Genomic DNA, 14796 nt, shown 5'->3' on the forward strand with positions numbered 1-14796 from the left:
AAAATATTATATTAAAGCGTATTTTACGACCAGGCAATGCTGGACGGCCTGCTAGTACAGGGTCAGTTACGAGAAACTGATGTTTTTGTAAGGAAAACAAAACTCTGCGAATATTTCTTGAGCAGGTTTAAAGAGTACCTTCCTCACTCCCTATTCCTTACTCAAGGAGAGCAAAGAGCATTCTAAAAAACATCTGTTTCCCGTGACTCACATAATAATCCTAAATTAATGTGGTTAATATCCAAGGGAAACAGCCTCTTAAACAATTTTTAATTCAGATTATAGATGGGAAATAACTCTAACGATAGTCATTCAAGACAGCAATTATATTTATTGGAAAATAGATTTTCTTTTCTTTTCTTCAGTCACATTCAAAAGATAAATAAATTTGCATCGAAACTACAAAAATCATAATATTTATCGCTATAAATAAACGAGAAAGAAATTATCAAACGATGATTTAACGTTTAGGTGCTAGTGCACTTACTGATCCGCTCTATTTTTTAAATTGTATTTCCAAGTTTAATCTAAGTTTTATATGTTTTTATTCAATTGTAAGGTTAAAGTACAGAATAGGTACAAAACACACTCCCCTCCCCATGTTAAGAATGGCTTTTTAAATAATAGCGTTATTATTCCAGCACGGATCAATAAGTGCATGAGTACCAATGTTTATCTATGTGACTAAACGAAAAAGATTTTGTTTTGTGTTTAAAATAAAAGCTGGCAAAATTTGCTACTAAGGGGTCAAAATTGAAAACAAAACAGTTGACCTTGTCAGGGTAAGTCAAATAAAACATTACTCCTGCTGTTACTTTTGCACATGCGCAAATTTAAGCATTCATAGCTCAAAGTTGTTTAATCTTTAACATTTCGTAACTATCTGTTAGTAGCTCAGACAGTTACGACACTGAAGAGATAAATAACAATAAGGCTAGAGTGCTAAATGGTGTGGTTTCGACTCTAGCAGATGATATTCAAATCATACCTTTTTTTTTAACTTTTGAAATCATTACTATATATTGGATAATAATCATTATAGAATTTTCATCTGCATGAAAATACTATAATGTGCACTAGCAGGACCTGTGGAAATTCCACGATAGACTTTTATGCATGGAGTATTGTTGCCACATCTGGGCTGGTGCATCTACCACTAGTCTCTCCCTCTTAAATAAAGTCCAAAAAAGAGTTGTCAATCTAATCGGTTCCACTTTATCAACTAAGCTCCAGCCCCTGTCCCATCGCCGCAATGTTGCATCACTGTGCCTGTTTTACAAATATTTTAATGGAATGTGTTCTGATGAACTCGTTTCACTTGTACCCCCTTCGACGTACATATCCCCGACAAACCCGCTTAACAATAAGATCTCACCCCTTCACTGTTGTTGTACCCAAATGCCAGAAAGCTTTCTATTCTAATAGTTTCTTCCCCCAACCAACTAGACCTTGGAATTCTCTTCCTGCTGCCTGCTTCCCTGGCTGCACTGATATGCAGAAGTTTAAAATGTAACATAAACAAATATCTTGTTAATTTTTTTCTTAGACATAGCCCCAAATAGTAGCCCCTTATGTCCAAATGGTGATATGTTCACCCCTAGCACAAGTAAAAAAAAAAAAAAATTAAGAAAATAATATATATATATATATATATATATATATATATATATATGATGTAGACGGTCTGGATGTTCAGTGTAAACGGAGACACCCTGATATTATTGTAGCTCTTTTGTTAAAACTGTGTTGCCCGGTCGTAAAATATGGTTAAATATGATATAGATTATAATAAAGTTAAAAAAAAAAAAAAAAAAAAAAGAGACTTGGGTGCCATCAGTCAAATACGAAACCAAAAGCAAAAGAGAAAAAAAAAAGGAAAAGAAAAAAAGAAAATGTTGCATGGTGGACACAAATTTGCAACAGTTAGGTTCGTAAACAAACACATTGTCAATCAGACCACGGCGACACAGATGCTATGATGTTTCAAATTCAAAATGAAAGAACGAAATGACCATTTGTGCATGTGAGATTAACAAACAGCCTCAAAACCAATCATTTTTACCTGACCCACCCCCATCCCATTTACATGAAACGATATTTCCATATGAAATAATTGACGATTTTTTTCTAATTTTTCGATATTATGTGTCTGAGAAATCGCTCTTTCTAATGGTACCATGTTTATGCCGGTTTGATGCAAATGACAATATTTAGTGGACATACAAACACACAAACCGACGGCTGAGATTCATATAATAGATTAAAATTCTACTTAAATAATTTTTCCTAATTTTTGTGTGTAGATACTTATTTTCGTCCGATACGCAAACATATCAAAGAGTTTTACTGTTAATTTATTTGGAACTGTAATTTTCACATGTACCCAGTACTACACAAGCACCGTAAATTGATTCGTAAAATACTTACCATAAATGTGCCAACAGTTTCAGCAAATACAGATCGTTGGACTGGCCGTTTCCCCAGTGACATTGGATTTTCACCGGATCCAGTCATACCATCGATGGGTATATTGAACGAGGGAGAGTCCATTGGCATATTTGCAGAAGCAATATCCCTGGGGAGAGCAATCAAGGAGTTGTCTGGCGGAAGACCGCCAATCATATGGAGGGATGATGAAAGAGGACTAGAAATTGAAGATGGCTTATTTGGAAGCGACATGAGCTTTTCGGGGAGAGTGGGTGGCGACGTCAGGGGCATGGGTGTTAACAGGTTAGCAGGAGACGTTACATATAAATCGGATTCTTTTGCAGGAGACATTAAGAGTTTGGCAGATGCCATTTTTTGAGCCTTCGTCATCGTTCCTGACCTTGCACCTCTGCCCCTTGGCGCAGAAACAGTTTTGGCTACAGCGGCAACTTTAACTACAGTCGGAACAGATTTAGGCGTGACAGGTGATGGTCGTGGGATTTTTGGTACCGGCGTTGGTATATTTGCAAGATTAGGAGTGAAATGATGGTGACCAATTGGCTGTGCAACAGGTAACATTCCACCAATTGAAGCCGGTATGCAAGGAGGTGATGATGGATATGGAATAGTTGGGGGAGGTGACAATGGAGGGTTCTTGGGTGGACGACCGAGTTTATTTGGAGGCCGATTCATTTTTATTATCGGCTTATCTTTGATGAGTAGGGGTTTCTCAACTTTAGCTAACGCCGTTGCGGCCATTTCCAACGCTACCTTTTCAGCTTTGCACTTTTCTGCCTTGGCCCTTGCCGTGGCTTTTTCGCTTTTGCCTTTCGGGAAAACCTTTTCAAGTTTCTTCCCTATCAGTTTAGCAGCAGGTTTTGCGACTTTCGGTGTCTTCATTTTACTTTGCATCATTTTGCTAGCCTTCAATCCTAAATTCTCTTCTGCTTGCCTCAAAGGAAATTCAGGTGAAACCTGCAAAATCTGACCTTTCAGAAGCATCTGCTTTTCTTTGGGAGTCAGCTTCTCGCGTGTTACCGTTATTTTCTGCGACTTTGTAAAAGGTTTCGTCGGAGAAAACTTTTCTGTTTTAACACCAATAAACGATTCTGGTGTTAACTTATCCACAATGTTATCATTTCGGATTTCCGAATGTTTAATTGGAGAAACATTAGACACAAACTGAGGTATTTGGGGTGGAGCGTTTAATGCCTCTATTCTGCAGATCGAGGGTACGTTAATTGGTTCTGGCGGGACAAACTTTGCTGATTTTGGGACTTTTATTGGCTTCTCTTTCTTCACTACCGGTTTCTTCACAATCGGAGTCTTTTTTGGTGTTGCTTTCGCCTTTGGTGATGGCGTCGGCTTTGTTACTTTTGCAGTTGGCTTTTCAACTTTCATGGGGACCGTTGGCGGAGACTTCACTGGAACTGGAGTTCTAATGACACTAAAATTGAAAATATGTAAAAAAAATGATTTTAATCATTTAATAAATCATTACCTAACATTTTTTCTGGTTTTCTAATATTTTTAAATTAACATTACAAAATGTTTTCAAAGATGTGACTAAACTCATATTTACAATTACATTGACTTCAGACTTGCAACAACTGACAACTACACCTCTCTCGAAGAGGGGCTGACCACTCAGGGTTAATACCACCAAAAAATGAAGAGGAAAGAAAAAAACTTTAAGACAAAAAAACAAAAAAAAAAAAAAACAGTTTTCTTAGTAAAAGGTGTATTACACCAAAAGTCTCAAAAGAATTTTTAAAAATGATCTTGATTATTTAATAAAATATTTCATAACACTGTTTTCTAATATTTTTAAATTACGTATTATTTTATTTGATTTTTTTTTTATTTGATATTATATTTTTTCATATACTTTTATTTCACATTTTTAAAAATTTTATATATTTTTTTTATTTCGTATTTTATTTTTTTGGGATCATACATAATATAATTATGTTATCAAAGAGTAAATCTTTAACAAAGCAAAACTTACCAAGATAAAAAAAGCTCAACACTATTAAGAGGAACAAACAAAATTAAAATGAAAGATGAGGAATTAAAGTTATATTTAACTTTATTATATCATCAGAACAATAAGGAAAAATTATGAGGAAAACTAAGAAAAAAAAACTCTTTAGGTCATGGCATTTTGAAGCTAAATGCTTCTCATCAGAAGAGTAGAAGGACCAGAATTATACAAACTGCAAATAATCCCTGAAACAATGTTTCATGGTAAACAACTGATGATTTCTGAAATAACATTAGGATTAATGTGAATTCATGAAAGCAAACTGATTCAGCAATTGTAGGGGATTTAAGAACTTATTTGGCAAAATAATTTTCCAACAAGGGACTAAAAAAAGTACAAACATTTTTCATATAGTTTTAAAGATTAAAAAATTTCCAAGACACACAAACACACACACACATATATATATATATGTGATTGAGGTTAGAATGTGGATATTATAATATGGAGGTTAGAATTTCCCACCTCCGTCTGCTATGTAGCCACAAAGAAAATGACCAACATCCATGTGTTTACAAGCTAAGTCAGCCATCAGTGAGTATTTAATGCAGTGTCAGGTCTGCACTATAGTGTACACAGACGAAGCTTTCTCTATCTCGCACAGAGCATGCTCGAAAACACATTTAAAAATTTTCAAGGCAGTTGCCATTAATTTACGTCAACTGTCTCTGTAAGCAAAAGAAATACACCCAAAATTTAAAACTTATGTCTGTTTCTTTTTCTCCTCTCCCCCATACTATAGTGTTTTTTTTTTTGTTTTTTTTAATTATTATTCACCCTCATTAATAATTTATGGCTTTTGACTATGGTTTGAACTGATTTTGCCTCTCAACTGAAAAAACATCTAAGTAGAGTTTTTTTTTTATTGTTATCTCTCTTGTTTTCACCCCCCCCTTTTTTAAGGGTTTTAAACGTGTAATTAGAGTAAAAAAGAAATATTTTCGAAGTGTTTTTTAGTTTTCCTTTGTAGTGACACCTTTTTCTTTAGTAATATAAGTAAATTAGTAATATAAGTTAAAATTAATATATATCTATATAAGTAAAAGAAGAAAAATATTTCAATGATTAATAATAATATTAATAGCAGTGTGCCCAGTATTATTTAAATATTTAATATATATGATTGTATTGCTGTGGTTTCCTAGATTTTAATCCAAAGGGTTGATGATGCTGGATTTCAAAAGAAATCACATCTCAAACATGTATGCACATATGTAGCCAATGTTTGTATGAATAACAAAAAATCACACACGTGTATATATGTGTGCAAAAAAATATTTTCAAAATATTAAGCAGAAAAAATTTATCTTTAAAAACACTAAGCTTAACTTAATTTCTGAAATTAGTAGGAGTATAATTATTGGATTAAAAATGTGTTGATCAATTATAACTTGCCAACAATTTTTTACTTTTTGAATGTTGTATACATTTCTATAACTGATTTAGGGTATTTTTGCACTGATGAATCAGGAAATAGCATCCTCTCCTCTCTATCAGATCAGGTTTTGTGCTAAGTTGATTTAAAAAAAAAAAAAAAAAAATCATATCTTGCGACAAAAACTATTACATTTTTGTGGCATTATCAGCAGATTTTTGTCAACAGATATCATCCTAAATATGTTGTTAAGAGAAAAATATGTTTTGCCAACAACATATACAGATTACCTGATAAAAACATTGATTACTGTAAACTGAATGGTGGGCATTGATAAAGGTAATTGCATGTTGTTAAAACATTGTTAAAACAGGGATTGAACTTCTGTTTCTTTGAACTCCTAGAATGCTTATTAGCAGGGAGGTCTATCTCCAGATTTCAACAGTAGTTAGCCATCATGATTGTGTCCCAGTGACCCTGATACCTGGGGTCCTGAATATGACCTTAAACTATATCCGATGGTGAGGCCCCAGCTTGCGGGCTTTGGAGAGTGTGGAACCACCCTTTAATTGCCATTGCTCCCAGGTCCACTCTGACCCGGACTGGTAGTACTTAACTATGGGTTAAATAGAAACCGACTTGAAAAAACCCCAAAAAAAAACAAATATACTCTATTAAAAAATTGTTCTTCAAAATCACTGGATTTGGCATTAAATAACCTGAAAAGGGTTGATATGCCGTAAAACAAAAACAACCAACCAACCAGATACCTAGTTTCTTTCAGGTCCTGATGGAATCTCTTCCCTTGGTCGTCACTCATTTAACTCCAATTTTCAGGGAACTGGTCCATACGTGAAAATAGGTAGTACATCTTGACACCAGGTTTCTGAAAGTAGTCAGTATGTTGTTGACAAGTTCCGCATAGTTTCTGGCCTTGTTATTGCCAAGAAAGTTCTTTACTATCAGAACGAATGCCTTCCACGTTTCCAGTTCCACTTTGTTCATTGAGTTTTCGAACTCTGGATCTCTGATGAGCTGCCAGATCTGGGGACCGTCAAGGATGTTTTTCAATTTCTTGTTCTCCGTCAGTGGAGGAGAAATCCTTCACGACTTAGACAATTTTTACTTTTGTTCCTTTTCTCCAAATTAAAAAACGACCCTGGGGTCTGTCTCGTGGGGAGGCATTGTAAATAGGAAGAACATATATTGGTTATCTGGTGGAAATATCGAATACTATAAACTGAATGGTGCACATCGATAAAGGTAAGTACACGTCAATTGCATGTTGCTTGACCATTGTTCAAACTTCAGCATTGAACTTCCGTTTCTTTGAATTCCTAAATGCTGTGGCAGGGAGGTCTTTCTTCAGATTCAAATAGTAGACAGCCATCATGACTACATCCCAGCAAGCCTGATACCTGGTCTCCATCCCTTTCAGGTCCTGATGGAAACTCTGAGTTATACGAAATGTTCATTTTGTTATTTGTTACCTGTTTTTATTTCAATAAATCCTTCGGCACTTATACAGTTTAATCAAGATATTAAAAAATGAAAATACTGTAAAAAAAAGTTATATTGTATGTACCTGTTATGGAATGAAGTTCTCTGAAAAAAAAAAAATTTTTTTCACAGTATAAAAAAAAAAAAAAAAAAAAACACTACTTGATTAAATTAAGTGAAATTTTTTTTTTTTTTTCGGAGAACTTCATGCCATAACAAGTACATACAATATAACTTTTTTTTCAATATTTTTATTTTTAATGTCTTGATTAAACTGTACAAGTATCGATACTTCTTAACATTACAAACTCTGAGTCATTTCCCTCGTGTTTATATCACTTGTCACATCTGCCAAAGCAAATATGGCAGAAACCATTTCTTTTCCTTTGAATAATGGAAAAATATGTTTTTTGTAATATTGTAGAAATATTTAACTGATTGTGACATGACAATTAGATAGAAAACACTGCTTATTGTTGAAACTGACAAAAAAATTAGTAATTATCATCGTTTTTTAATGAAAACTCAATTTTTCGGTTGTCAAATTTCACTACAATAACAAAGAAGTACCCAAATTTGTTGTTGGCCAGTGATTATTCGGTTGGTTTGGTTGTTTTAGGGCATATCAACGATTTTCAGGTTATTTAATGCCGAAAATATTAATTTTGAAGAAAATTTTTTTTTAAAAGAATATTTTTTTTTTTTCAATTTGGTTTCTATTTAACCCATAGTTAGGACCCTAACAGGTACTACCAATCCGGGTCAGAGTGGACCTGGGAGCAATAGCAATTAAAGGGTTGCTCCACACCCCCAAAGCCTGCAAACTGGGGCCTCACCATCAGATATAGTTTAAGGTCATATCCAGGACCGCCAGTGATTATTCAGATGAAATCTCATGATCTGGCAGAACAATTAATCCAGTAACATGGATCCTGGTACCAAGGGTGGCGAAAAATTGGTGTTGCACTTGTATAATAATGGGGTTGGGGTAGAAAAAAAAAAAAAATCTTAAAAGTACTTACAGTCGAGGAATCTCTGGCCGATGTGAAATTGGTGAAGTGGGGATGTCTTGTTTGATGCTGGTTGGCGTATTCAATTGCGTACGATCCACTGCTGGCATTGGTGCCGGCGTCTTTTTACTTAACTCTGTATCTGGAGGCACAGCCACAGGAAGGCTTCCCCCGAATTTGATATTAAGTTTTAGTCTTGGGACGGACAAAGGAGTGGATATCTGGTCAGCCTGCGGAACAACGACACACTGAAACAAGATTATAGAGAGAAAAAAAAAATGCTTTTTAGAATAATTACTTTTTTTTTTTAAAGTGAGTCACCACTTATCAAGGCCCAAAGGCCACTCGAGGATAAGGATTAATGAATGTAAGGTGATAGTGTAGTAACTGCTAATGGTGTAGATTGAGTAGAATTTGGATTATTTAACAAGACAGCTTAAGAACTTGTTTACATTAGACTTGAAGGCTACCTTATTATAATTGTCCAAAAAGATGAGCAGTTCTAGGAAAAGTTCTTTCAAGGAGTTTTAGCTGGTAAAAATAGCTGCTAAGGTGTCAAAATTAAAAAAAATGGAATTTAGCAAGCGTAAGTCGACTTAAAGTGCTTTTGTATGCATGCACAAATATACATTTATACATTATAGTTGGTCCATTTTTAAAGATTTCTTATCCATCTGATGATAGCTTAAACAGTAACAACAAAGGCTGGAGCGCTATATGTTTTGGTTTCAAGTCTAGCTGATGAAACCAAAATCATATTTTTTTTTTCCACTTTTGAAATCACTACTATATATTGGGTGCAATATATAATACGAAATCTGCATAAAATCAAAATATATTTTAGCATATTTTACGACGAAGTGATTGTACAAATTTCTTTTTCTTCCCCTTGAAAATGAGGTATACCTTGAAAATTTGGGAACCTACACATTAACATTCACGTGCAACACGTTATGTTGGTAAATAAATATTTTATAATTGAAAAATTGTTAAAATAATTCAATATTGTTATTATTCCTTTTACTTCATTGTCCCATATTCAACACTGTAGCAAACCTATGGTATTTTGGTGCTGAGGCGAAAACCTGTGCCACTTTTATTATATATAGGGATAACTAACACTAATGCTGACTCCTATTTCAGAAATAATTTTAACAGAATGTAAACCTGTCTGACTGCATAATTTCACTCTTGACTTGCAACATAAACATAAATGCCTACAGCGAGTGATTGGATATATTTTTTCTTTCCCTTAAAAATGAGGTATACTCCAAAAATTTGGGAACTTCACACCACATTAACATCCTGGTGCGACACGTTATGTTGGTAAATAAATATTTCACAATTGAAAAATTATTAAAATCACTCAATATTGTTATTATTCTTTTTACTTCCTTGTCTCGTATTCAATATTGTTCTCCTACAAGACTGCATTGCCACAGCCTTCAAACACAACAACTATGCACAACATCCTTCTTTTACTTTTTATTAGCATTTTTGGCATTCCAGCATATTCCCAGATACATTTTCATAGTTGCATTACTTCCCCAGTTTTCAGGACGGCGGTAGCTGATTTGGCGTCCCCAACAAAACAGCTTCCAACAGATATTTTAACTGAAGAAATTTATCACATTCTTTGATGAATTATTATTATTATTAGTAGTAGTAGTATTTGTATTTTTATAAGTAGTTTGGCATAAGAATGATACTTTTCTGTAAAAAAAAAAAAAATGTTTTACATGTTGAAAATGTACAAAACAATGAAAAAAAAATCTAAATTTTACGTTCATAGAACATTACTATTTGATGGGAAAAATACTGTTCAAAGCAAATTATCGACCAGTATATTTGAACCAAATTTTTGCTCATAAATTCATTAGATACCTTTTTGTACAAAAGGAAGGTTCGAAGTGTATTTTGGATGTCAAAAAAAAATGCTTTTAGTGTGTGCAATAAAAATATGAAACTTTAAAATGTGTTTAGTATAAGAAATAAACACGAAAAGGGATAACCATTAGAAAGAGAAAGATCTCGAGTGAGTAAGTGGGTGGAAGGAAACAGGATGTCAATCTTTAATGAAACAAAAATCTTCTCCCCTTTTTTTTTTTAAATTACATTTTCACCCCAAACAAGGCACATTGCCACTTTGGTGTAGGGGCCTACTATCAGGGATATAAGCTACTGGGATACTATGTAGGGAGTTGGGCAGCAAGATGCCAGTTCATGTTACACTTGAACTTCTGCATGTCAGTAAAGTTGGGGAAGCAGGGACCCAGAAGGGAATTCTAAAGTCTAGCAGTTCTGGGGAAGAAACTACTGTAGTAGAAAGCTTTCTTACATCTAGGGATTTCTAATGTGTAGGGGTGGGATTTAGCTGCCTGTCAGGTTTGTCAAGGATATTTACGTCGTGGGGGCACAAGTGCTTGCAGTTCGTCAGAGCATTCACTGTAGAACAGGCAGAGGGATGCAACATTTCATCGGTGGGACAGAGGCTGAAGCTTAGATGACAGTTCAGGACCTATCAGGTTGGCGACTCTCTTTTGGACCTTGTCTAGGAGTGAGAGACTAGTAGCAGATGCGCTTGCCCAAGTATGACAACAATACTCCATACATGGGCGAATGGTGGCCTTATAGAGGTACAGGATACTTTCGGGCATTAGTAGCTTTCTAGCATGGTAGAGAGAGCCTACCTTCCTTGCAACGGTCCTGGCAATGCTCTCAATGTAATTGTTCCAACTCATGTTTCCTGTGAACGTTAGGCCGAAGAGTTTCATGCATTGTTTAAAGTATGGCGTGAATCAAGGGAGAGAAAAATAGGGAAAGATAAAGTGAGAGAAAAGAAGGAAGATTTTGAAATAAATTGAGCCAAATGATGAAAAAGAAAAATGAGGTAAATATTAACAGCAAAAATCCATCTTTGCTTACATAAAAAACAAGCAAAAATCCATCTTTGCTTACATAAAAAACAAGCAAAAATCCATCTTTGCTTACATAAAAAACAAGCAAAAATCCATCTTTGCTTACATAAAAAACAAGCAAAAATCCATCTTTGCTTACATAAAAAACAAGCAAAAATCCATCTTTGCTTACATAAAAAACAAGCAAAAATCCATCTTTGCTTACATAAAAAACAAGCAAAAATCCATCTTTGCTTACATAAAAAACAAGCAAAAATCCATCTTTGCTTACATAAAAAACAAGCAAAAATCCATCTTTGCTTACATAAAAAACAAGCAAAAATCCATCTTTGCTTACATAAAAAACAAGCAAAAATCCATCTTTGCTTACATAAAAAACAAGCAAAAATCCATCTTTGCTTGTAAGCAAAGATGGATTTTTGCTTGTTTTTTATGTAAGCAAAGATGGATTTTTGCTTGTTTTTAAAAAAAAATTTTTTTTTTAATAAATAAAATAAGCAGATTGAAGCAGAAATTCGCCTTTTCTGATTTACAAAAAAAGTTGAATTCCGGTAAGAAGACGTCAATCTCAAATGAAGAAGTACCTGATAATTTTCTTCTTTTGCGCGTTCTTTTTGTTTCTTTTCTTCTTTTTCTTTATTCTTCTTTTTCTTTTCTTTATCTTTTTTCTTATCCTTTTTGTCCTTTTTATGTTCTTTATCCTAAACAGAAAAAAAATGGAAATCAAAATAATTTCAGATTTAACAGTTAGAAAGACCAGACGAGTGTGAAAATTGTTTTTAATAAATATTGTTATTTATTAAAATAAAATTGAAATTTTTTTTCTTTCAAATTTTTGAATAAAATATTCATCTTCAGGAAATTGGACAGTTGTTTATTTATTTTTTTTTTTATATATATATGCTATGGTGGTAATAATCCCTGGCATGACTTGAGATGTTTAAAGTTAAGTCAAAATGATGCTTGTATGTCCGATTACACTTTTTGACGTCTGTCCAACACATGTGTAATAAAAAGTAATTGTTTGAAACACTCAATAATAATTTAAGATTTAACGGTTAGAAAGATCAGACAAGTTCAGCATTTGTCCCCCCCCCTCCCCATTTAGCTCCAAAAGTCCCCAGGGGACGTCAAATCCTGGTGAAAATGAACAAATGGTGCAGTTTTAGGTCTTACCATACATAAATTTGAATTCTGCACCATGCAAAAAAAAAGGAATGACTAATTCCATCATTTGCCCCCCACCTCTCCCCTGAATGTCAAAGTGTCTACATACAATAAAACAGATGCCTTTCTTTAATTGATTTGTTTTGAAAATATGTTTTTATTTTAATAATGAATGGCAAATTGTCTACATACAATAAATAAGATTTTTATTTTTAATTAAAATTCTACTTATAATTTTTAATAATTTTTGCTGACGAGACTTACTTTTGATGTACGAATATTGAAGAAATTTTACTTGGAACGGTTTTTCACCTGTGTCCCATACTGTACAAGCACCCTTAAGAATGTGATTCATAATTTCTCGAAAACCATTATTGTGTGCAAGAGAAAAAGGTTTTTCCATTAACGAGTGACATTAATTTAGAATTGAAATGACACTTACCTTTGACTTGACTTTGGATTTTGTCTTGTTTTTTCCTTCTTTTGTGAGACCAATTGTCATCTTGAGCTGAGATGGAATGTCCAAATCCTGAGATGACACAGATGCTGGAGGCCGGGAGATCGGCATTGATAGAGGAAACTGCATCGGGACATTTGAGGCAGCGGCAGCAGCAGCTGTAGATAAAAGGGTAAGCGAATCCATGGACGGGGAGACACAAGATCCGATAGAATGTGGGGATGAACTGCTGAGAGGAGATGAATCAAGCTCGTGAGGGGAATTCGTATAAGACCCACGAGGGCTGCCGTCAAAGTCGTAGATTTTCCATTCGTCAGGTGTGAAGTTATCCGGGCGAATAGCAGGTGTCTTCTCTGAACCGGATGAGTTCGGATATTGCGGCTTTGATTTGAGTTTCTCCTTAAGTTTCTGCCGCACTTCCGCATTTTCTTTGCCTTTCTGCTTGAGTGCTTTAATCTTCAATTTTTTCGTCTTCTCTTTCATTAGATTCCGTCTCTTCTTTTCTAGTTTCTTGTCAAGTTTTTTATCTTCCTTCCAGTCGGTCTTCTGCAGAGCTGGGATTCTAGATGGGCTAGGGTTGATGGCAGAAAATGGGCTTAAGGCATTCACCATATCCAATACCATATTGTTCGAAGAGGATGAGGAGGAGGCAGCGACTGCGGTCGCTGCTGCCGCCAACATAGCATCTGCCGCTATTCTCTCTCTGACTAAGGCTTCTTGAAACTCTTTCTGTTTCTCTAGCTCGTAAGTCTCACGCATTTTACGCATGACTGAGTTAATACACTCGTCAATAGTTCCCAACGTGCTCTTCTCGATTTTTTCCATAGGGGGTTCTTTCTTAGTCTTCCGCACGACTGGTTTCTTCTTTTCCTTAGAAGCAGCTAAAGATAAATGCGCCAACTCCTGACTTTTCATACCTGCTCTCCGGATTGCCGATGAGATAATACTGTCATATTTGCTGGCCATGTCAGCAGATTTTTTATCTTTGGGTTTCGGATCCGACTCTGCGATCACAAGCCGTGGCTCTGGTGATTCGTCTGAACTGGAGCTGTCATCTGGAACCAAATGTACATTCTTGGGCAACATCTCCGGATGGTTCTTTGGCATGGCTAAGTTGCTCCAGGGTTTATGAACAGTTTCTACCGGCTTTTTAAGCAGCGGGCTTGGTTTCTCGAGTTTTCTCTCGACTTTTGTTGCCTTTTCGATCTTGGGGTCAAGGAGGAGTTCTTTCAAACGACTTTCAGATCCAGATGCATCTAAAGATTTTATGTCTTTTAAAATTGGCGGCTTTGTAGCACCTTTTATGGGTTGGGGTTTCACTGCAGGGATCTTGGATGTGGTCTTTGAGATCATCTTGGATTTGGCAGATTTAACCGATACTGCAGCAGTTTTCATATTACCTTTTTTAACAACTTTGGTAACCTTCGTTTTACCTATCAAATTCTTCTTTAGTGGTTTACCACTTGAAGAGCTGGCACTAGTTTTAGAAACTATTTTACTAGAACCTTTTACCGGAATATTCTTTTTACAGGGATCATTTTCTTTGGGCTTTTTAGTCGTGATATTCTCCTTGTCTTCAATCTTCGATGTACTGATATCCTTTGCGGGCTCTGTCTTTTTGACGATTTCTTTCGGAGGAGGGGGTTCTTTCTTTTTCTCAATGGGGACAAACATTACAGGCGGAGTAGGGTCAGGTAATTTCCCTTGACTTTTGATAGGTGTCAAAAGTCCGGTGACAGACATTTTTATGCTGGTCATTTCATACTGGGAATGTCCAGCTTCTTCCGGCAGGTTATTATTACTTATCCTAAAATTAAAAAGAAAAAAAAAGAAAAGTTTTTAATAAAAATAACAATTTGAAAAAAAAATGTTTGCGCAATTATAATTTAGATAATGTT

At 34.9% G+C, this 14796-nt stretch overlaps 1 protein-coding gene across 2 annotated transcripts in view; it reads right to left on the bottom strand.

Annotated features, from left to right (window-relative positions):
* Positions 1-14796, bottom strand: part of LOC145249720 (uncharacterized) — an 86381-nt gene that overhangs the window by 12316 nt on the left and 59269 nt on the right. For both annotated transcript variants that reach the window (XM_080111602.1, XM_080111601.1), the window contains 4 exons: positions 12884-14705; positions 11859-11975; positions 8369-8604; positions 2428-3874 (listed from right to left, as the gene is read on the bottom strand). In XM_080111602.1, coding sequence (XP_079967728.1) covers positions 2428-3874; positions 8369-8604; positions 11859-11975; positions 12884-14705 — 3622 coding nt within the window. The remainder of the gene's footprint in view (positions 1-2427; positions 3875-8368; positions 8605-11858; positions 11976-12883; positions 14706-14796) is intronic.

The sequence above is a fragment of the Euprymna scolopes genome, chromosome 28 (assembly GCF_053919585.1).
Source record: "Euprymna scolopes isolate OS-2025 chromosome 28, ASM5391958v1, whole genome shotgun sequence".
NCBI classification, from domain to species: domain Eukaryota; kingdom Metazoa; phylum Mollusca; class Cephalopoda; order Sepiida; family Sepiolidae; genus Euprymna; species Euprymna scolopes.